At 31.1% G+C, this 25,128-nt stretch overlaps 1 protein-coding gene across 4 annotated transcripts in view; it reads right to left on the minus strand.

The window, feature by feature from the left end:
- Nucleotides 1-25,128, minus strand: part of LOC114936101 (uncharacterized) — a 243,057-nt gene that overhangs the window by 56,279 nt on the left and 161,650 nt on the right. For all 4 annotated transcript variants that reach the window (XM_029309126.2, XM_029309128.2, XM_029309127.2 and 1 more), the window contains exon 4: nt 7,243-7,380. In XM_029309126.2, coding sequence (XP_029164959.1) covers nt 7,243-7,321 — 79 coding nt within the window. In that variant the 5' untranslated portion in view covers nt 7,322-7,380. The remainder of the gene's footprint in view (nt 1-7,242; nt 7,381-25,128) is intronic.

Raw genomic sequence — 25,128 nt, forward strand, 5'->3', positions numbered from 1 at the left:
ATATTCGAATCGTTTGTTTTCAAAATGATGGAAAAAATATCGTCTTATATACAGGTCAGGACATTCATTAAAATCAAGTGTATAAAAAATATAACTAATAACCAATATATTTATTCCGACACGGTTTTTCAACCGTGTTTATTTTTAACATTTTTTCAATTGTGCACAAGATCTAACACAAAACTGTCAAAAAACCCAAAATAAAAAATCTGTGCTGGTACACATTGAATAAATCGGCCTGAGTTGGCAGCCATATCGGTTACATTTTGTTACGCTTGACATGATAGAAGTGCCTTGAAAAACATTGCCAGCATTATTACTGTATATTGTATTGTATATATAATTTTAAAAAATTTAATAAACTTAAATTTATTTCACGTAATATATACAAAATAATTAATTATGTAATATCATTTTGTTTGATTAAAAATTGTCACATGTTTCGAAAAAATTGGAAATAATACAAACGCCTATACGCGACATTTACTTGAAAATATTCCATACGATGAGAACCACATGATAATAACGATATGTAATTCCTTTGTGAGCGGGACAGCGATGCGTATTTTCACGAAACAAAAGTGCCGCAGGTTCACTTCCGCAGGAATTTCATTTTGCGAACGCGCGTATCATGGACCGCGGTTTTATTCGTAAAAGCACTGGCAAAGTTTCCGGTGTAAGGTTTCGTTTTTCCCGCATGGTTTCGATCGCGATCGGAGTCCATGAGGAAACTCGCGATAAACAACTCTCGTGGAAACTTCGCCCTATACGAGCTTCATTCCGCCATCCAACAAAATTTACTTTACTGCGATGAGAAATTTCCCTCTATGCGAATACAAATCTACGCTGTCATTAAATACAAATAATGACTTTTTTTTACAGAAATGTATTGCGATAACAAATTTAAAGTTAAAGAATATTCTTTATCGATCATTACAACATTCATCGAATATTTCAGGTCAATATAAATGAAAATTTGTACAAATTGCCCAACTAATAGACATATTCAATTTAATTAACGCGATTCAATCGATAATTATTCATTTCGATATGTGTAGAGTAGTATAAAATATATATATGTAATTTCTAACTAAATTTTGTAGCGAGAGGAAATTCTCTAATATATTACATAATTTTTGGTCTATCTAAATAAATTCAACTCGCATCCATTGAAAAAAAATAAGTAATAACGTTTTAAAGAGATGGAACTTTTGCGTCGCTGTGTTAGCTATTGAGAACAGCTTTGTGTCAAATGCAATGAGACTGTATCGTGGAACATATAGATTCGTCGATGCTCTGATGGGCTTCGCGCGCTATCATCACAATCCTATTTACGCAAGTGGATATTGCTCTCTGCAGTAGTAATGGCCGCGATGAATACAGCTCCACGGTAGCTCTACCACGTTGAGTATGGGAGGATTATAAGATTGCTATCTGTCGTGAGACTTCTATCAGAAAGCGCATTATCCTCCTTTGTATCTCCTATTCTTGCCGTTATCCAAGAACAGCCGTAGACTTTCATGTGTAGCTTTTCAAGCGCGTTCGCTCTTCAATTTTCTATTTCGTCACGAGACGTTATGCCGGTCTTTCTCCCTTCGCTATCTTTGTAACTGGCGGAAAATTGAAAATCACGAGAAAGAAAAAAGAGCCCGGAAGGAGTGTCGTATACTTTTCTATTCCATTATGTTAAGCCTTTCAATCTTTCTTCTCCGACTTACGTTTTAATACAAGTCTCGAACTTGTGAAACTGTTAATAATATTTTTTTTAATTAAATTTATTCTCAATGATTTATAAAAGTCATTATAATTCAGAGAAAATTTATCATTTTTAGTTCCTTATAATTTTAAATATTATATTTAATATCCATTAAAATATATATATATCGATTATTTCTAAATATATCTAAATTTCTTTTTCGAATAAAAAACTTGGATTTATATCACATACACTCCAGTCTACCAGCTATGGTATGTCCACATCGTTAGTTTTCGATATATAGGTTCGTGAAAATGTCGAGAACCTCCGATCTCGCCGATTGTCCGGAAGCTGCGCAAACGTCACCAAGCCGATATATACCTCGATATTTGACGACGGAGATCTTGTTCACGCGAATCGATATTGCCGACCATGCCGATAGCACCGGCTGTAATGGCAATAGCAACGGCGGCAGCAACGACAACGTGACGTTCGTCGTTCGTCGTTCGGAAGCAATTTACCGCGCGCTTTGCGTCGCGAGTGATCGATCGTGTCGAGCAACGTTGTGTAATTTTGGTCGCCGACGACGTTTCGTAATGATTTATAAAACGGCAAACGTGGGCGCGATGCGATTTCTGCGAAAAATCCAGAAATTGCTACATACTTTCGTGCTCGAGTCTCGTTTTGCACAAAAATCAATATATTACGATTTATTTGCTCCGTGCTTTTTAATCCTCGGGAAATTATTTGTTAAACGGCGAACGTGTAAAGAATCATTTTCGCAAAATTTTAAAGATTGTCAGATTTTTCTCAATAACTGACTCTCTTGCTTACGAGCAAAATCATTCTATTTCCTCTATTTTTTTCAAATCAAATTATAGTGTATATATAATAATAATAATAATATAATAATAATAATTGCTACATACTTTCGTGCTCGAGTCTCGTTTTGCAGAAAAATCAATGTATTACGATTTATTTGCTCCGTGCTTTTAATCTTCGGGAAATTATTTGTTAAACGGCGAACGTGTAAAGAATCATTTTCGCAAAATTTTAAAGATTGTCAGATTTTTCTCAATAACTAACTCTCTTGCTTACGAGCAAAATCATTCTATTTGCTCCGTTTTTTTAAATCAAGTTATAGTGTATATATAATAATTATAATAATATAATAATAATAATTGCTACATACTTTCGTGCTCGAGTCTCGTTTTGCAGAAAAATCAATGTATTACGATTTATTTGCTCCGTGCTTTTAATCCTCGGGAAATTATTTGTTAAACGGCGAACGTGTAAAGAATCATTTTCGCAAAATTTTAAAGATTGTCAGATTTTTCTCAATAACTGACTCTCTTGCTTACGAGCAAAATCATTCTATTTCCTCTATTTTTTTCAAATCAAATTATAGTGTATATATAATAATAATAATAATATAATAATAATAATTGCTACATACTTTCGTGCTCGAGTCTCGTTTTGCAGAAAAATTAATGTATTACGATTTATTTGCTCCGTGCTTTTTAATCCTCGGGAAATTATTTGTTAAACGGCGAACGTGTAAAGAATCATTTTCGCAAAATTTTAAAGATTGTCAGATTTTTCTCAATAACTGACTCTCTTGCTTACGAGCAAAATCATTTTATTTGCTCCGTTTTTTTTAAATCAAATTATAGTGTATATATAATAATAATTGCTACATACTTTCGTGCTCGAGTCTCGTTTTGCAGAAAAATCAATGTATTACGATTTATTTGCTCCGTGCTTTTTAATCCTCGGGAAATTATTTGTTAAACGGCGAACGTGTAAAGAATCATTTTCGCAAAATTTTAAAGATTGTCAGATTTTTCTCAATAACTGACTCTCTTGCTTACGAGCAAAATCATTTTATTTGCTCCGTTTTTTTTAAATCAAATTATAGTGTATATATAATAATAATTGCTACATACTTTCGTGCTCGAGTCTCGTTTTGCAGAAAAATCAATGTATTACGATTTATTTGCTCCGTGCTTTTTAATCCTCGGGAAATTATTTGTTAAACGGCGAACGTGTAAAGAATCATTTTCGCAAAATTTTAAAGATTGTCAGATTTTTCTCAATAACTAACTCTCTTGCTTACGAGCAAAATCATTCTATTTCCTCTATTTTTTTCAAAAATCAAATTATAGTATATATATAATAATAATAATATATATTATTTTTGATCAAATTAGTTAGAAATAATTTTGATACGACGCAAAGTCTCTTTAAGTTTCAATATCCAACTGATGTATTCCGCTTATGTTCGATTAACTTCCGATAGTATTATCAAAGTTCTATTGGCATATTAATCTTTGCTATGCCGGGATTACACGTATTATTATTCGTGACGGTCCCATCTCTGTGAACATGCTCCGAATAACAGGTTCCGCGATAACGCAGATAAGGCGATCGTTCGTCTCGGGTTTTGTTGCCGACGAAGTGAAGGTAGAGGGAGAAGCTTTTTCTTCAATCCCGCGCCCTGAATGTAGCCCGATTTGTGCGAATGATTGATCGCCGCCGTGCGATATCGGCGCAGCTTAAAAGCGCTATATCGCTCCGATAGTGCAAGTGATTCGTGCAAAATTTCGGCTATTAGTCCCATCCCCTCGCTCAAAATGAAGATATTCCTTCGCGTTTGTTCCTTGTGATTGATAACTTCCGATCGTCGGGTCTACCGTGCAACCGATGCATAAGTAACGTATCATTTTTCATTCGCCGCGCGTCTGCACATTTCGTGCCTAATTCCCTTTTCCACCTTCGAGCCGAGCGCGTTTTTAGCCTCCGATGCGGATCGGAGCGAGGTATATATACATATATATATATATATATATATATAGGTAACCGCGCGATGCGCAACCACCTATCTCCGCTCACTGCAATTTGTCAGCATGGATTTACGCGTGTCACGTGTGATAGACAAATTCGCGGGACGTGCGAAGAAGGAATTTCCACGGATTTATTCCTGCGGACGCGACGGATGCACTCCCAGACGAACGAACGTCGGTTTTTGAAGGCTCGACTCGCAAGGAAATTCTGTAACCCGAAGATCGCAATTAAAAATGTAATATCTTTACGAGATAGCACTCTCACGGATTAAAAAAGATTGATTTGATTTTATATGCTACGGCATAATTTTATACTTTTTAATATGGATCTTTTTTGTAATTAAGATTTTTCGTAATTTTAGAATCAAGTCTCTAATAAAATTCAAAATTATACACAACAGATAAAAATATATAATTTAGATATATTAATTATTTGTTTATAGTACACATAATTTTTAACATAATTATTTGTCTATCTTTTTGTAATGAGATTGACAGAAATATTATTTATTCAAATCAAATAACTGATTATAAATCAATCATAATTGGTTATAAATAATTAAAAACCTTGGCGTTTGTTCTTTTAATATGTGTATATGTACTCTCACGGATTAAAAAAGATTGATATGATTTTATATGCCACGGCATAATTTTATATTTTTTAATATGGATCTTTTTTGTAATTAAGATTTTTCGTAATTTTAGAATCAAGTCTCTAATAAAATTCAAAATTATACACAACAGATAAAAATATATAATTTAGATATATTAATTATTTGTTTATAGTACACATAATTTTTAATATAATTATTTGTCTATCTTTTTGTAATGAGATTGACAGAAATATTATTTATTCAAATCAAATAACTGATTATAAATCAATCATAATTGGTTATAAATAATTAAAAACCTTGGCGTTTGTTCTTCTAATATGTGTATATGTACTCTCGCGGATTAAAAAAGATTGATATGATTTTATATGCCACGGCATAATTTTATACTTTTTAATATGGATCTTTTTTGTAATTAAGATTTTTCGTAATTTTAGAATCAAGTCTCTAATAAAATTCAAAATTATACACAACAGATAAAAATATATAATTTAGATATATTAATTATTTGTTTAGTACACATAATTTTTAACATAATTATTTGTCTATCTTTTTGTAATGAGATTGACAGAAATATTATTTATTCAAATCAAATAACTGATTATAAATCAATCATAATTGGTTATAAATAATTAAAAACCTTGGCGTTTTTTCTTTTAATATGTGTATATGTACTCTCACGGATTAAAAAAGATTGATATGATTTTATATGCCACGGCATAATTTTATATTTTTTAATATGGATCTTTTTTGTAATTAAGATTTTTCGTAATTTTAGAATCAAGTCTCTAATAAAATTCAAAATTATACACAACAGATAAAAATATATAATTTAGATATATTAATTATTTGTTAATAGTACACATAATTTTTAATATAATTATTTGTCTATCTTTTTGAAATGAGATTGACAGAAATATTATTTATTCAAATTAAATAACTGATTATAAATCAATCATAATTGGTTATAAATAATAATTGGTTATAAAAACCTTGGAATTTGTTCTTTTAATATGTGTATATGTATAAAAGCAAATTACTTAAAATTAAAATGCAATTAAAATTAAAGTGAAAATTATTATATAAAGCGTAGCTAGTACCTATCAACAATGCAATCGTGTTGTTTGCTACTTTCAAGTTTCGTGGAGCGCGTGAAATTGCGCGAAAGAGCGTTCACCTACACCTACGAAATGGTGATTGCTAGGAAACGCAAGAAAGAAAATTCCGATGAAGCTATAGTCACAAGATTGTATAGGTATAGAACAACGAGCCCGGTAGATACAAAAGAGTTTTGCCCTCTTTATCCTGCCGGGTACGGTTGTTTTCCGTTTGTTACGACTCGACGCAGCTAGGCATTTAGGTTAATTAAAGATCTTCGTATTCCGATAAACTGAGATGAATGAATCATTCATTTACACATAACAATATTACATTGCGCGCGAGCATTCAACTGTAAAACATTCTATTCGAAATTCATCACGAGTGAATGCGAAAACTGATTTTGAGATATAATATGGAAAATATAGCATAACTTTTATTGTCAATATTCCAGATATTGAAGTTGCTCCAATTATTTTCTACTTTACTAAAGTGTTGTAACGTTTTACACATGGTGCAAATTGTGTAATGAAGTTTTATAGAAGATTCTATATTATATTAATCCATTAACATATAATTCAATTTTTACGTTACTCGTAAATGTTATGTATATAAAATATAATTTTCGTAAAATAACTAGACCTTTAGCATATTTATTGCTTATGTCATTTAATTCAGAATTTTATTCACGATATATATATATATATATATATATATATATATATATATTAATATAAATTTATCTATATATTAATATCTATATATTAATATAAATTTATCTATATATATATATATATATATATATATATATAGATCAATTTATATTAATGGTAAATGAAATCACATTAGCTCAATATATACATGAAAGTATATAGGTAGATGAATGATAAAATAAACCGAAAGAAATTGTTTTAATCTGAGGGATCATTCTGTTAAATTAAAAACGTGCTGGTATTAATTAAGAACAAAGTCAAATGACATTGACAACATTTACCTGACGTAGTGGTAGTGATCATGACAATGGCGATGACGCCGAGCACCGTAGCGGTCGGCTGCATTCTCCAACCAGCCATCTCGAAGATCTGCGCGATCTCAGCCCTCAGGAATCTGCTCCATCTCGTTCATCTTCCCCCTACGCAAGAAATGGAACCACTACGTTAATGCTAAATAAAGCTTATTAGCAGTAAATATTATTTTTTAAATTATAATTATAATTGAAAGTTAAAAATTCCGGCAACAATTCTACAATGCCTTTTAGAAAGTTGCGATTGCATAAAAAGAGAGCAAATTTCTTAAATTCTTTTTAATTCTAAAGAAAACGAAATATTCAAATTTCTATTAGATATGTGGAAAAATTTTAAATATATCTTTACACATCTGCGTCTATTTATACTTTTTCTGTTCAGAATAGATAATATTGCTTTTAAATTTGTGACCTCTTTTGGCAAGACAATTTAACTGCGAAACTCGAATAACGCGTCGGAAAAGTGTACATTTATTTTTCGCGTGAGATTATACTCGTCTGGATGGGTTGGCGAAAACATTGAAGAAACACGTGATTCGTTTCGTTTTACGATGGCGAAATCGAGAAGTTCGTTGTGCCAAAGTTTCAACTAGGCATTGTTAAAAAGGATCGTTGAAAAGTAGGCGCGTCGTAACTTTTACTGCGCTACTTTTCAAGTTTTAATCTTCTATTGTAATAGGTGCTGTAACGATTGCGCCATGTTAAATCTTTCTCCATTTCTACGAAAGGAATAAATCGTAGAAGAATGGCCGATGTGTCTTCTGATAAGCAGCACTAGAAATAACATTGATACATGCTAATTTTTCGGAATAATTATTCTAATATAATATAAAAAATTTTACCTATATTTTTTTTCTCGAATATAAAATTATAAAGAGAGAAACTGCAATACAATACTATAAGAAACTAGGTTTTATTAAGTATCCTCTCTTGAAAGTCTTTTGTTCCTCAAATGATAAGAAAGATAACGACTCCATTGTTCCGCTTAATGGTTCTATTAATTACATTTTACTCTTTCGGTTTTTTTTCACATTTTTATATTAATTTAAAAAATAAAAAAACAAACAATAGTTTACATTATCGTTGTGAAAGAATATTGCAGGGGGAAAAGCAAAGTCTGTCACGAGTTATTTGATTCAAAACCGACAAATTGCACCGCGTAACTATAACGTGTAATCTGCCCGTGGCATCACAATAATCATAGTTAACAGGCAACTTCGAAGTTGGCGTTTATAGAGTTAAACGAGTACAGCACCAACGTGTTTCGAGTATTCCTGGAAATGTTGGTTGAGAATCATCTACAGTTTGGCCATATTAATTGGCATGACTAAACGACACGTGGATTACACACAATCTAGATTTATCGCGCAAATAATAGTTCCACACACATGTGTTGACAGAAGATATAACACATAGGAGTAATATTGTTAATGAATTAATCTTCTCTCTTTGTCTTTCTCAGTATGTATGTATACCTAATCGTAAACCATAAATCATCTCTTTGTACAATAGAAGCATATAATTTCACAGTCAAAGTACTGTTACCCTAATTTTTTTTTATTTTTTAAATTATGATTTAAATCTCTCATTTGTAATAGCAATGATTTTTAATAGCTATAATAAATAAATCAATTAAAATAAATCAAAACATGATCGCAAAAGATAAGTAAAAAGGATGTGTTTCTTGTGCAGTATATATTATTAATATTTTTTATATAATTGTAATTTAAAAATAACAAATTATTTTTTCACATACCAAATAAAAAATATTGTATAATATCAAATATACACATATAATAACACGAATAATAACACATGTATAATAGTACAGATATAAATATTTTTAATTATTTTATAGATGATGATTGAACAACTCCAAATCTTCTCTGTGCGTTTCAAAATTTTTTGAATAACTAAAAATTTGATAACTGAAACAAGAAGAATTTATATTGATGCTGTTATAAATATTCAATATTGAACAGATTAAACTGAACTAGAATACTGTGCTGCACGGTGGAATTCACGTTTACGCAGCGTAAGGCAATTATTAAAGAACTACCCGTGATTAAGCTTCCTTCCTTAGAAATATTATCCTCGACCTCGACCACGTTCCCTAATTTGCATCCGTCACCTCTAACAAACACGATTTGCTCGCCTTTCCGACATTGACGGATAAATAAAGTTTTTGAAACAGCTGCAGTTATTAGTATACGTCTTCGCGTACATCATAGATCAGAAATCAAAACGTTTACATTAACTAAAAATAAAAAGGAAACGATAACTTGATTTAAAAAAATAAGCATATCTGTAAAATGAGAGAAAAAAACGTTTGTATAATAATTATAGAAAAAATTAAATAATAGTTTTTATAACTATACAACACATAATATTTAAAACATTATATAATTGTAAAATTCAGTAATCAAATAAATAAAATAAAACAATTTTTTATATAATCGAATAAATAATAATGTATTATTCAAAAACTATTGGCTTTATATTCATACAAATATGTCACTCATTTTTTATTCACCTTACTCTTTTCAAATATGCATTGTATTTACATTTATAAACCGTTATATACAGCATGTTAAAATCGTTTTATTCTGTTTTCCGCAAAATAACTGCGTGTTACTGTTTAATACCCATCAGTTTTTGAGATACGCTGTCGATATATCGACAAAATTCACCACGTTATTACAGTTTCCGTTAATCGTTAGCAGAGTGACGGTATTTATTTTTTGTGAGTGAAAATAGAACAGTATTAAAATTTATTGAATCGTGACGTGTAGCTGCACTCAGGTTGTCAATAAAACAAAATATTTTGTTATTCTCACGCATAAATATAAATTGGCTGTATTAATTTATTTACTTATTCATTTATTATTATCTATTATAGCTTATTTATATATTGTAATATATGAATATTTTTATCTAGCAATAATAACAAGATCAATGCTCAAAGGTCCGTATTGACTTGTTTTAATTGTTTTAAAGTAATAACAAAATTTTTCTTTCATTTTTAATTTTAACATTTATGTTTTATTTAGTCTGTAAATTATATAATTAATTAAATTTAAAAAATTATATAACTAAGTAAATTTGTGAGATTACAAAATAGTGAATCAAATATCGAACTGCCGATCGAATTATTCGATTTGATAATTAGAAAGATGAAAAATTTTTAAACGCTATAATCGTGATTAAATGACACATTTAACATTTTAAAATTAAATCAATTTAGTAATTGCAAACTCAATCAACGAAAACTCCAAATTATTTTTGAATTTTCTCCAATAAAGTAACTTATATAGAATCGCACTAAAATATTGAGTGTCAGATATTATTACATTATCAGTAAGATAAGATCAAGTAATTCTATTTTAAATGACAATTTCATCTATAAATATGTACAGCTAAATCTATAGATGAAAAAAACTAGAAAATTTCCGACTGTCTCAAGCACGCGGTCATCGCATATATGTATAATGAAGTCAAAAAGACTGACGGACAGACGTCCGACGAGATGGCTACGCTTATCGCAGATATGAACAGGGAGCAGATACGACGAAGTCTCACGGCCGACTACCAATTATAATGTTTAATCAGACGAACGCAATTATACGTACGGATATATATACGGTGCGCTACCACTTACGGAGAGTCGAGACGGAACAAGATTCGCCTAGCCGAGAGAAGTCAAATATTCGTACAGATATGATTGCATAATTCCGCTCGGCCTCGCGTGGCATTTCGAGAATTTCTATGTAACACGAAAACTTTGATCTCGAGATTTCTCTTTTGATTTATGAGCTGTCTCTGTGCGAGCGTCGTAATAGTAAATCAACTATTGTACAAACTACAAGTCTTCTTTGCAAGTTGAACGATGGAATTGTGCGTTTAGCTTACTTTTACTTCTACAACACCAAAATGTATACGCCATTCACTCGTAGAGATCAAGGGCTAATCCTTCTTGCAACTTAAAATTATCCCGAATGCTTAATTTTTTTTAAATGTAAACTGATTTGGTTTTCTAATTAGAAACGCAGAAACTCAAATAGACAATTATTTATCAAGAAAGCTCATTTAATTTTCAATTAAGAGTTTCACTGCACGCAAAGTATTTTATGACGATATTGAATTTTTTAATTTTTAAATTCACTATATTACTAAAACAAAAACTGTTAATTAAAAATAAAAAATTTTGGAATTTTTTAACCAATAAATTTATTTACATTATTGTGTTTTTTTCGGATTTCTACTTTTTCAATTGTACTATTTTTTGTGCTTGGAGATATATTTTTTTAAATACGTGTTACGTAAAAGCGAAATTCAAGAATATTTCTTGTGCAAATAACGTTTAACGGCACATTACGAGGATAAAAGCGTATATAATTTAAATTGAAAGTAGCCAAGAAATATCTCGTTAAGTTGTTTGCCTGCGAAAGCTGTTCTTGTCAGTGCAAAGTTTCGTGGATTCTATCCAAGTGAACCAGACGTTTCACTTACTTTGATGTATATTGGAAATGTTGGCAAAACTACGCGCACAAATAAAAAACATTTTAACAATGTTGAGTTATACCGTAATGTTATATAAGTCTAATTGTAAGTTTGAAGAATCACGAATATATCACGTACAATATGGTATAAGTTTGTTGATAGTTTCAACAATGTGCATGTCAAATCATATATTTGACGTTGATGTATGGTGCAATTAAACTTTATTACGCCTAATACTATCTTGCAATTATATTCTTGCTAATAAAACAAAATATAAAGTTTATTTTCAAAAGTGAATGTAATCTTGAAACTTTCTCCGAATCGATATATCATTTTAATTTATATAAGTTTATCTTGCAGCTGACAATTATGGCATCGTACATATATTACACCTTAACAGAAATAAATAGTAACAGTAATAATGAATATAATGAGTATGTGAATATGAATGAAAATAAGTACGCAGTATAATAACTAAATACAAGAATAAAAATAAAATGTCAAAAAGGATCAAATGTTAAAAAAATAAATTGAAAAAATAATTACCCATATATACATAAGTTTTATTAATTAAAAGTATTGTAGGTGAGATGAATCTTTGCTAAAAAAAGGCCTAACATTTATTTTTGAAAATTGTAAATTTTTTTAACATACTGTTCTCATTGCATTTATTTATATTCTTTCTTAAATATTTATTTTTGCGCTACGATACAAATATTGTACCTTATACAACACTTGAAAGAATTAGGAATACACCGATACGAATATATCATTGACGTTAGCTTTTGCTCGCAACTTGCTAAATGCCTTTAAATAGCTCGCGGCTGCTCACCTAATGGTTATATTGTAGAATCAAGATGCCGCTTCCACTTACTCGCAATGGGCATTGTTTGTCGAACTCCTCCAACAATCGCGTTAACAGGCTGCTCCCGCGGCTCATCAATATCGCTCGGAAGTTCTCGCCGCGCGAGTACGGCCAAGTTCTCCCTTGCTTGCGAACATGTCGCGTAATAATTATAGGGTCGTCCACACTTTCGCGAATGGCGGCCTAGTTATAACCGGCGGGATGTCTCAGCGCAGTTTAGTTGAGGCGATTTGGCATGAACTTTGGGGCTGAGTTGCAACGACGGGCTCGATATTCGAGTTAATAGCAATTAGCGTCGGACGAACGCAAAGCCGGCTGACTGTCGGAACTTCCTCGATAGATATAGGTATCCGTCGTCATTAGTCGTTAAGTTCGAGTCATAATATGTATATGGATATACATATATAAAATATTATATATATATGTGCTATAGAATTTCTGCGAAACAAGTTGGCCGTAATATCGCGTAACATCACCGTAGCACTGGGTAATAAACCAAAAGAATGGAATATTACGTTGCGAAGATGTTCGTGAATTTTTCATCGCAAATGTGTCTGCAAGTGATGCCATTTACTGTCGATAGATGAGATTCTGAATAAATAAAATCGCGATAATCTGAGCTTACTATATATAGAGCAAATTGTAAGAGAGATATATTAAACTTGATATTGTGGAATTCCTCAATTCAAAAGATATTTTGGTCTGGGACAAATATTTTCTAGTTTTTATTAAGATAATAAAAAACATTTGATAAAATTTGCGATTCTAAAAAAAATTAAAATTTTCATATAAAGCGATTATTGTTTTTTTCAGTTGTCAAATAAGCTTTTACTCAAACTATCTAAATTCGACGCATATTAAATTCTCAATAATCTAACATTTTAATTATGCAATTATATCATTTCGCAACTGTAATTCTTTGCCTCAATTTTCGGAATTTTCCGAATCTTTCGCCATTGTATACAAATAATGGTGCATTGTTTAAATATTTCTCTCCTCAGTCTACTTGTCAATTATAAATGAGGTTTCACAATTTTGCTGCCTGGCAAGGTGCTAACATCTCATTTGTAATACTGAAACTCTTACATCAATTACGAGGCAGATGGAGGCGAATCAAGTTGTTGAGCCAGTTAAACTTCTTAACTAAAGTGCGAGATAGCTACTTAATCGAGAGGTCGACTTAATAATTTATTCCTCATTTCTGTGCTTTGCCTGAAAATTCTTCAGGAACGTAATTCACCAGAAGTAAAAAGCAAAATAACTCTTTTATTTAATGTTTTTATTAATTATTAATATTAATAAATATTAAAAGTTTTATTTAATATTAATAAAAATTAAAAATAATTACTATAAGTCATCTGTAATATAAAACTGTCGCGCATAAGACAAACATACTTAATTTGTGTAAGCAACCACAAGAAATTTCATTAGAAAGTATAATTTTATGACCCAAATTTAAATACATACATAATAGTGACGTTCAGTCTTGTAATTTTGAAAAATAGAAAATATTAAATGTGAGAATAATATTTTTGAAAATGCTTGATTTATATTCCATCAATGTTCGACTTTATGAAAATGTGTGCAAATATTTTTTCCTTAATAAAAGTACATTCTTAACGACGTAATATGTGCAGCATTATATAAAAATAATGTTAATAATCTCGGATATTTCAATACTGAAATATTTTAATGCTTAAAAGTAAAAAGGAGGAATGTTGTATAACGAAAGTCGAAGCAAAAAGAGAGGAAAGAGAGAAAATTTCATTATACAGAAATTTGTGAAAGAAACTTTAACATTTCTTGCGATACCAAAATCCAAATATCTTTCCAATTAATAAAAACTAAATGATATCCTTATTCCGCGCAAGAACAATGAACACAACTTATCGCTATTAATTGGCGAGGACAATTACAAACTCACCATCTTTCCGGAAAATTAACAAAGAAAAAAACATTTAAATCTCCGCGACGTGCAAATTAATACGCCACATTACCATCACCATTCTCTTTGCTCGGATATTCTAATTAACGCTGACTGTAATGCACTGCGGCGCACGGCTGTAATTCGTTGTAATAATCTTCGAGATAATTAATTGCGCGTGCTTACTATATGATTAATTGCACACCATATATTCATTTACCTGTTTATACTGGTAAAATAACAAACGCGGCGAATAATGCTGTTTCCTTTTTCTTCACTTCGACAATAACAGTGTTACAACAAGATTGTAAAAGAAAAAAGGAAAACAGCAAGAACATCTTTTAATATAAAAGTATTTCTTAATATGAATAAGCAATTTCAAGAGTTTAAATTCTCTCTAATAATGCGAAGATGTTCGTTTATTTATTCTATCAATGCGTTTTAAAAAATTATAATATCTTTTGTTTTAATTTTCCAAAAAGTTGAATAGGTTTAATCATATACTTTTATTTAAATTTATATTATAATTTCATGTGAAATATATATATATAAATTTCTTTATATATCTTCCAGAGATATATAGAAGAGCAATATAATTACAAATTAAACGTAATATACTTTTAGATCAGGAAAATTTCGCGAGAAAGAGAAAAAGCTAAAAAAACGATATATACTTAATATATCGACTTGAGATTAAATTGCAATCCCTTTAAAAGACTCATAAATCCTTCGCAAGTAAGAATGATTATAAATAAAAAATTAGAAGAAATTCGTAACTCGTAAGAAAAAAGAGAAATTAATGTTAATGATGGATAAATACTAAACTCGGCACGAATAATTTCCAAAGCATTAAATATTTGTAGCTTCATTTTGTAATTGCCTTGTAAAATAAATGCGCCATTATTGCGATTAAATATTTGCACAAACAATTATTATAAAACTTCATTAATATATTTCTAATTTTGTTGCATTATACACAGCACACATTGTACGTTCAAACAGAAATGTTTAAATGCATTAAAATTTGGGCCGATGGATAAAAGTTATTCGAAGTTAATAATTTTGAAACACGCAAAAGCTCGCAAGGAAGTATGATAAGGCCATCCAATTTGGCGTCTCTGAATTCTCGGCAAAATCGAAGCCGCAATTTTGCGCATAAGTTTCGCGAGCGCGTTATTTCGCGATTCTAATCCCTCCGCTAGGTCGTTGTTGCAGCAACACCATCGGATCGAGTTCGTAACGCCGAGCAGCATCCACGGGATACTGCCACGAGTAATGTCATCTTGCTAACGTCGCTTTAATGGCTCGCAAATTTAACCCGCCACGCCGGCGCTCGCTAGCTCGCTGCACGGAAAGTTTGCCGAGAAATCCAAGCCGGCTATCGCTGAAGTCGCAGTTTCGGGGCCAGGATATTCCGGAATTAACGTGATATCGATTCACGCGCGCTCCGGAGTGCTCATTAGAACACGCTACGTTACGTCGCGTCGACGACAGGGGCGAGCGCGCATTTACGGAATTAACGGGATCCCGATTTTAGTGCAGCGCGAAATAGTTAAAGCACGATATAAGGCGACGCCCGATTATCTCCGATTCGAGTGCATCGAGCTTCGGTTAACCGATACTTCACCGACTGCGGTCATTGGCAATTCCCGATTTGTACTATTTAAATGCTCACAAGATTTACGCAATTTACTCTAATTGAGATTTTACGGCGAAATAATTACATGAATTTATGCAATTAGAGAGAGAGACAGAGAAATGGATATCGCTAAATTAGTAAATCGACATTTCCTATAAAAAAAGAATCTATTTTACAATTTTGATCAAAAATATCCTCGCTAGTTTTAGCTCAAAATATTACTTTTTACATAATTAATTAATTAATTTACGAAGTAAAATTTATAACACGCACGTGCAAAATACATAAATAGAAATGTTAAATAATATGTGTGTTAGATATTTTTTAGAGCTAATACAATATAAACGTAATATGTTTAAATATATAATATGAGCAGTGATAAAAAAATATAAGAGAAGCATTAAATCATGAAAAGATTACGGATATATATTGCTAATAATAATAATGTACATATCAGCAATGTTGGCCATCGAGCAGCAATAATATCACCTATAAAGAAGATGGAGAAGATATAAAACGCGAGTCAGAGATAAGTATGAAATACGGATATATAAATGCGATTACGCTGATGATCTCATTACGTTGCTAATCTGCTTACGGCAGATTAACGTTACCGCGCCGTTTGAAATATTTCCAAGTTTGCGTGCTTTCACGTTGCGTCGCGCGCAGCATCATCCCTATATTCTCTCTGGCTGTATTACTCAAATCCTCACCTTAATCCATAATCCCTAATTACAAATTGATAAGTAATTAATGTGAATATCGTTCACGCGCAATACATTAATATCGAAGCGCCATTTATGGCAATTCCGGTGTTAGCTATGGAAATCGATAGCTATGATAATCGTACTAAACTGCGCGGCCTATTATTTCATCGTTCTATAACAGTAAAACGACAGTTGGATTAAATTTTCACGTGATATACTGTACAGCGAAATTATTAATGCAAAATATTCCATGAGAACCTATTTGATTTTGCGCACTACTCTACTATTTGAAATCTTAGAGATAATTTTAACACCACCAGGCAGACATTCTTCTTAGGAATTATACATGAAGTCTTAACAAAGCTGCGAAAGGATATCTCATTAATGATTCATGATCTTTGTCAGAGTCGCTGGCTGTATGTAAAATTTATATACGAGTTTGGTATGAGCAACTGTTTACGGTTCTTTAATTTTGCCCCGATTCATTGCCGTCTCGCATACATTAGGTTAAACAAGCGTTTAATGAATTGCGCATTCATTAAAATGCGTATTAAAGTCTCTCGCGTAAAGACAACGGAAGCGTAGATGTTTGGGTTATTAATGAACGTCCATTTAGTGTAACAGTCGTATTCCTCGGTTGCTTTAATAAGATATCTGGGCGACGTATAATACGGTTCGCGTAAGGAACGCGCTCGAAATGAAATCCTTAATTAAAGGCACCACGATTTTCATCCCTGTCTTCGTTACACAGGGTGGCGCAGAAAAGAGGCAAGACATGAAATAGACGAAATTCGACTCGCTCGGGGAAACTAATTTTGCCCGCGTTGCAGCTTGCACATATATTTATCCCTGAAGGCGTATTCCGCGGAGTGCAATGAATGCACCGCCTCGGATAAGGCGCAGAAAAAAAAAAAAGAAAGACTACCGCATGCAGCAGCCGCGGCAAGCGATCACGATAATACGCCGCTTGTTTACGAGGTACATATCCGAGCTTATCTCCAGTTTTTTTCAATTAAATGAAGCGTCCAATTAAAAACGCGCATCGCTCTTGTAACTCTTGGACGATAAATGATTCGGGGAAAAAAGTTCAATCACGTGTATTATTTTATTTTATTTTTTTTTTTTTCCCCCGATAGAGTCGATATTTCTTGTACCTTTTGCGCTATTGTTTCCAGTTGATATGACAAAAATAATGTCATTTCATATATCTCTCGCAGGGATAAACTGCAGCCTGTCCTAAAATGGAAATCCGTTATATAATATCTTTGCGCGCTGTGTCGTGAATAACTTCTGCGACAATTACTTAGAAACACCCGCGTCTTAAAGTTACTTATCTAAACATGAACTTACAACAACGTACTGCTGGAATAGTTTTGTTTACAATTACTCTAACGTGAAGCTTGAAGGAAAGCTTAAAAGCACAATAGAATTTCACAATTGATTCTGAATGAAGAATTGACAAATCAAATTTTAGAATTATGAATTTTTTATTCTTATTTTCATTCTAGTAAATAATCTTGAATACAAATTTTTAATATTTTAAATTTTCTTTAGCAATTTATTTTTACAATCTCCAGTTATTTCAAAAACTCAACTACAATTTTTAAAATTATTCAAATATCATTCGTGTTCTTTTTCATTAAATGCACAAACTTCAGGAAAAAAAAGATTATTTTGGTAAGTGTAATATAATTTTTTAATGGAGTATTTTAATTTTCTAATATACTCTCTCATAAGCTCGAAAAGCATAGTTAATTTACATTCTTGTTTCAATTATAAATTCAATGCTAGCGCGCAAAAGGAAGTAATTTCTGTCGATGCTAAGCGTCTCTTAATTGTACGTGATGTTGAATTTGCATCCAGTTAGCCACTTTCATTTCGCAGTTTTCCGGAAGGCTCCGAAACAGACTGAGAAAACTAATTTCACTGTGGTAGCCCACGCATGTAGTCATTTTGAGTGTGGGGAGAGTATTCCACGGGGTCTAATGAATATATCGTGACAGGTTGGATGCACGAATTACCGTAAAAAGTTACGTTTCTTTCTCGAACAGAGTGATAGTGCTTGCACGTAAAAGCGCGAGCACGTTCGCAAAACGCAAACGCGGATAACCAAATATCACGCGGTGCAACGATTACGTCTACAATTTTTGTAATTTACGACTAATTTTCTTCGGGAGAAAATGCGCGCATAATTATGAATGCGAACGTAAAATAAATAGGGAGTTTTAATCATATGTGTTGTTGTTTTATGCAATTTATCTAAATAATCAAAAGTATGAGTTTCGTTACTTCGCAGAAATAAAAAATATATACGCTTTTACAAATTAGTTTATCCAGAGCAATGTAATCTAAATTTAAGAGTAATTTAAAATAATGATTATTTATAGTAGTAGTATTTGTATTATTTATAGTAGTCTACTCTTTTATATATATATATATATATATATATATATATATATTAAATTTATATTAAAAGTATTCAAAATAATTAGTAACAATAAATTACAAAATATAATAAGAATAGATAAATATAATATACAATTTATCCGAGAATAAGTTCTTTCTTTTTAATAGAATATAAATCATGCAACATCTTGGAATATATAGTTTCGCAAATGTGTGTGTATCTAATTGTAAATCTTAAATTTAAGCTAGTATTAAAAATAAATTAATACAATTGTCGCTCGTATATTGAAAACAAAGTGATAAATATAAGGCCAACTTATCGAGCTGAATATTCGAGATGTTCAGTCAACTACCATTTATTACATGTATAAATTATAAAACTACAGTCATTATATTAAAACTAACGCAAATTACAATCATTCTATAAACGTTTCGACCGCACGCGGTCTTCTTCAGTATAATTATTGAAATATAAATTCTTACAATTCACATAATATCGAAATTTAATTATAGTTATTCATAATCAAGAGTTTTTGAGTAATTAACGCGTGTTTCAATCCGTCCTGTCCAACAATGTTCGCCTCGATATGATCCCTGATTTTGTTCAGATCTCGGATAGTTTCATCGTTAATATGCGAGAAATTAACCCGTTCCGTAGGCGCTGCGATTTATAAAAAATTACCGATCAACGCATGTCCAAATTATAATATGTATCCCCTACAATTGGTAGTATGCTTACCTATCATCGTTCTTCTTGATAATTTTGCTACTTATTAACAGTTATTAAGGATGACACATAACAAACCAACAATACAGAAAGACCGCTCATTTTAAACTCTACTTGATCGGAGAGCGTGCGTGTTTATATATGATCTAATATCTATGTTTTACTCGTTAATGTCCTATTTGTCCTATTATTATTTCTTGTTCGCTAATATATCCAAAATATCAAAATACGACTCGCTAAGTAACTCAGTATCTTTGTTTAAATTTAGTCCATTTTTTTGTTCCTTGATATGTAGCATCTCAGAAATGAGTCTTTTATAATAATTATTTTCGTTGTCCATGATCTTAACATTGTCCCAATTAAAAGTATGATGTTCATTTATTATGTGTTCAGAAATTACTGAATGTTTCGTTGAGTCCAACCTAATATTATTTTTATGTTCTTTTATTCGCGTCTGCAATTGCCTCTTTGTTTGGCCTACATAAGATGCATTACAATTATTGCAACTGATCTTATAAACCACATTCGAATTGCATGGATGTTTAGTTTTATCTTTCTGCGCTTTAATAATATTATCCAGTTTGTTGAGACATCTATACCCTACCATACAATTTTTATTTTTTACCGAGGAAACAATCATTTCTGAGATCCCATCTATATACGGAATGACAAAGAATTTTTTATTAACCGAGTCATTTCTTATACTTTTTGTTCTTTCTATGTTGGCCTGTCTCTCTATAATGTTCCCCTTAGATATGATGTGTTCTATCCGATGATTAATTTTGTTAAAAATCAGATCAAGAGGGTAACCATTGCTTCTGAGTATATTAATAATTAACTCCAAATTTTTATTAAAAAATAGTGGATGTGATAGCAATAGACATCTGTCTACAAGGTTATATATTATTCCTATTTTGTGGCATAGTGGGTGGTTTGAATAAAATGATAACGTCCTTCCTGAGAAGGTTTCTTTTTGATACCAGTCTATATATATTTTGTTATTAATAATTTTAAGTGATAAATCTAAGAAATTCAAGCTATGGTTAACCTCTTGTTCGACCGTGAATTTAAGTCTTTCATGATAGTTGTTAAAATTATTCACAATCTGAGTCATATTAGTCATAGAGGTGGCCACTATTATGTCATCCACATAACGAAAATAAAACAAACATTCCAAATTCAACGCTTTGAGAACTGTATCCTCAAGATCTTGCATAACCAGGTCTGCAATAATTGGTGATAACGGTGACCCCATAGGGGTCCCAAACGTCTGTTTATAAATTATGTCATCAAATGTAAAATATGTAGAAGTCAATATGAATTTTATACCCCCCAAAAATTCGTTTTTCGGTATTTTAGTATTTATTCCAATGTGATCCCATCTATCGTTAATACCGTCAATCGCAAGATCCAGAGGAACGTTCGTAAACAAAGACACCACATCCAAGGAAAACATCCTATCATTCTCATCAATCTTTTTACCAGACAATATGCTGTACAAATCAAAACTATTATTAATATGACTTTTCGCTTTGGGTAGACTAGTTCGTAAGGTGTTTTGTAAAAACGAAGCCAGCGAGTATAGAGCTGTATCAACCGATGAAACTATGATTCTAACTGGATAGTTTTCCTTATGGATTTTAGGTAATCCATACGCTTTTGGAAGGAGAGAATCACTACAACGTAATTTATAATATTCGTTTTTTGAAATATAATCTTCCTTAAGCCATCTCTTCAACAAATCATTCAAATCGTTCTCTATTTTTTTGCACGGATTTTTTTTAACAATAGTGTAAGTGTTGACATCTTTTAAAACGTTTTCCATTTTGTTAATATAATGAGATCTTTCCATTGCCACCGTAGCATTACCCTTGTCCGCGCGTGTGAATAGAACATTCGGATTGTCTTTACAAAATTTTATTAAATCTCTGTGTGCACCAAGTAATTTTTGTTGACTTACGTCATTTTTATCCTTCGTGTTCAGAAGTTGTGCAAATTTTGGAACCGCGATATTTCTGATTGTTGTGAGATTATTAATATTATTTCGTTTGCTATTACTCTCTATGTCCTTGATGAATTCATGTATCGCTGTTTTTTTACTAATATTCGGAAGACAGAATTTATCACAGTAAGAATTTATATTTCAATAATTATACTGAAGAAGACCGCGTGCGGTCGAAACGTTTATAGAATGATTGTAATTTGCGTTAGTTTTAATATAATGACTGTAGTTTTATAATTTATACATGTAATAAATGGTAGTTGACTGAACATCTCGAATATTCAGCTCGATAAGTTGGCCTTATATTTAAGCTAGTATTTTTTAATCCCTCATCAATATCACGTATTCATAAATAAAGTATTCGAAAAAATAAGATATAAAATAGACACTATATATAAGTTTCATTCATCACATCAATATAACATTGATATTCCTTGCAAAGAGGGATGACCTCCTTTTGAACGAGATATTCCGACGTCTTTGGCTATTAGATTAGTTATACTACTTCATTAAACATCTCCGAGGAACTACATTTTACTCGATTTACAACTGTTCTCATGAAAAACCGTGAAAAACTTTTCTGCTCCGATAAGTACAACGATGTCATTCTTATCGGCTAAAGTAGAGAGACGTGAGCTGACTGGCTAGAAAAATTATCCGAACTAATTACCCTACTACTAGATCCTACGGTAGCTGAAAACTAAATCAGTATAAGAAAGTCGCTAAGAGTCACTAAGAAACCTCATGCAGTTTCTACATGTTTATATAAAAATTATATTTCTTTTCTCATGTATATTATTAGATAATATCATTTTAATTAATTTAAAAGTTTTACGGATCACAAAAAAGATTCAACCTTTGGTAAAACCAGGACAGTTAAGTATAACTTTTAAACGGTACATACGTGGAATTGTCACGTTTATATATTGCAATATCGATTACTAAATTCGAAGATATATTGTATTTATCAAGTTTTATAAAAACAATTTCAATAAAATTCCTATTTTAGAGCTTAAAACTTTATTAAAGTCTGTTTTTTGACAAAATTTTCAAATGGATACCTATCTATTTTGTTTAATAATAAAATATTATAAATAAAATCTAAAATAAATTTGTTATATATATATATATATATATACTATGTCTATATAAAAATAAAGCATAGTACAGTACAATTCATTCGATTACGTGTATCTGAAATTTATATTTAAAATATAATAATTTAAAATAAAACAATAGAGGAAGTATATATATATATATATATATATACTTCCTCTCAAGGGTATAGATGTCAATAAAAAAATTAAGTAGATAAGACCTTATTTTACCATGTTATTACAAGTTTTCTCTCTTGTGTAAAATATGATATTCTTTTCTCTAGAGAAAGAGAGAACTGCAATAGTCTATTTTTCAGCCTTTATATAGAAAACGTTTGGTCTTTTTCAGACCAAAAATATCCAAATAAGATTTCACTGGCGATGCAATGTCACGAATATATCGAATACGTACGGAAGATCGTAACGAAGGAATTCTACACGATTCTATGTGCCGGATGTATATGCCTGCCAGAAAGTTCGCCGATGTCCTTTTCTCTCGGGGCTACGACCCGAGGACGAAGTAGTTGGAAACGAACTGAAACTTTCTCGCAAGGATATTCTCTCGCGAGCGTGTTTTATTGCCGCGGCCCTACAGGCGCCCGAGTATTTTGTGAAGATTTTTGTTGCAGAGTAGTTACCGATAGACCTTTATCCGCGTTTTCTACGGCACTGAGAGAGAGTCCTGCCTCAAATTCACCTAGGGACACCGATCGGATGAATCTCTCTCGAAAAGGAAAAAGGGATGTGAGTGGAGAAGGAAATTGATTCGCGTATCGCACACGTACAGCCACACGCAATAAGACATATATATATGCACACAGGGTGTCCAGAGCGAAAATCATGTTAAATCTAAATTATTAGATTGTTTTCAATATAATATAATATCAAATAATATCAATAATAATATACAAAAATTATATTATCATAATTTTGAAAAATTCACGCTTCTGTCGGATGATATATGTACTTGTACTACTGCAAATAGCTACAAAGCGGAAAAAGAAGACAAGTAAAATAATTTCTAAACTCATTTTTATCTTAACATCAATTTTTGAACATGTATCAGTAAATAAAGAGAACACATCTTATTAGAAAATATTTTAAACGTTTAACTCTATGACAAGAGAGACTTAATAATACTCACAGAATATTCGAATAAATATATTCCGGCTACGATGTTCAACACCAGAGCGAAAATCATGTTAAACCAAGATTATTAGACTGTTTTAAATCTAATATAAGATAAATAATAATACAAAAATGTTATACTATTATTATTTTAAAAAATTCGCGCTTCTGTCGGAAGATACGTATACTTGTACTACTGCAAGTAGCTACAAAGCGGAAAAAGGAGACAAATAAAATAATTTCCAAACTCGTTCCTATCTTAACATCAATTTTTAAAAGCATATCAGTAAATAAAGAGAACACATCTTATTAGAAAATATTTTAAACGTTTAACTCTATGACAAGAGAGACTTAATAATACTCACAGAATATTTGAATAAATATATTCCGGCTACGATATTTAACATCAAAGCGAAAATCATGTTAAATTAAGATTATTAGACTGTTTTAAATTTAATATAATATCAATAATAATACAAAAAAGTTGTACTATTATTATTTGAAACATATCACGCTTCTGTCGGAAGATACGTAATCTTATACTACTGCAAGTAGCTATAAAGCGGAAAAAGGAGACAAGTACAATAATTTCTAAACTCGTTCTTATCTTTTTTGAACATGTATCAGTAAATAAAGAGAAGACATATCTTATTAGAAAATATTTTAAACATTTAACTCTATGACAAAAGAGATTTAATAATACTGACAGAATATTCGAATAAATATATTCCAGCTACGATGTGTGTTCAACACCAGTGCGAAAATCATGTTAAACCAAGATTATTAGACTATTTTAAATCTAATATAATATAAATAATAATACAAAAAAGTTTTACTATTATTATTTTTAAAAATTAGCGC

This window comes from Nylanderia fulva, unplaced genomic scaffold, assembly GCF_048542155.1.
Source record: "Nylanderia fulva isolate GAGA-0341 unplaced genomic scaffold, ASM4854215v1 Scaffold19, whole genome shotgun sequence".
In the NCBI taxonomy this organism is placed as follows: Eukaryota; Metazoa; Arthropoda; class Insecta; order Hymenoptera; family Formicidae; genus Nylanderia; species Nylanderia fulva.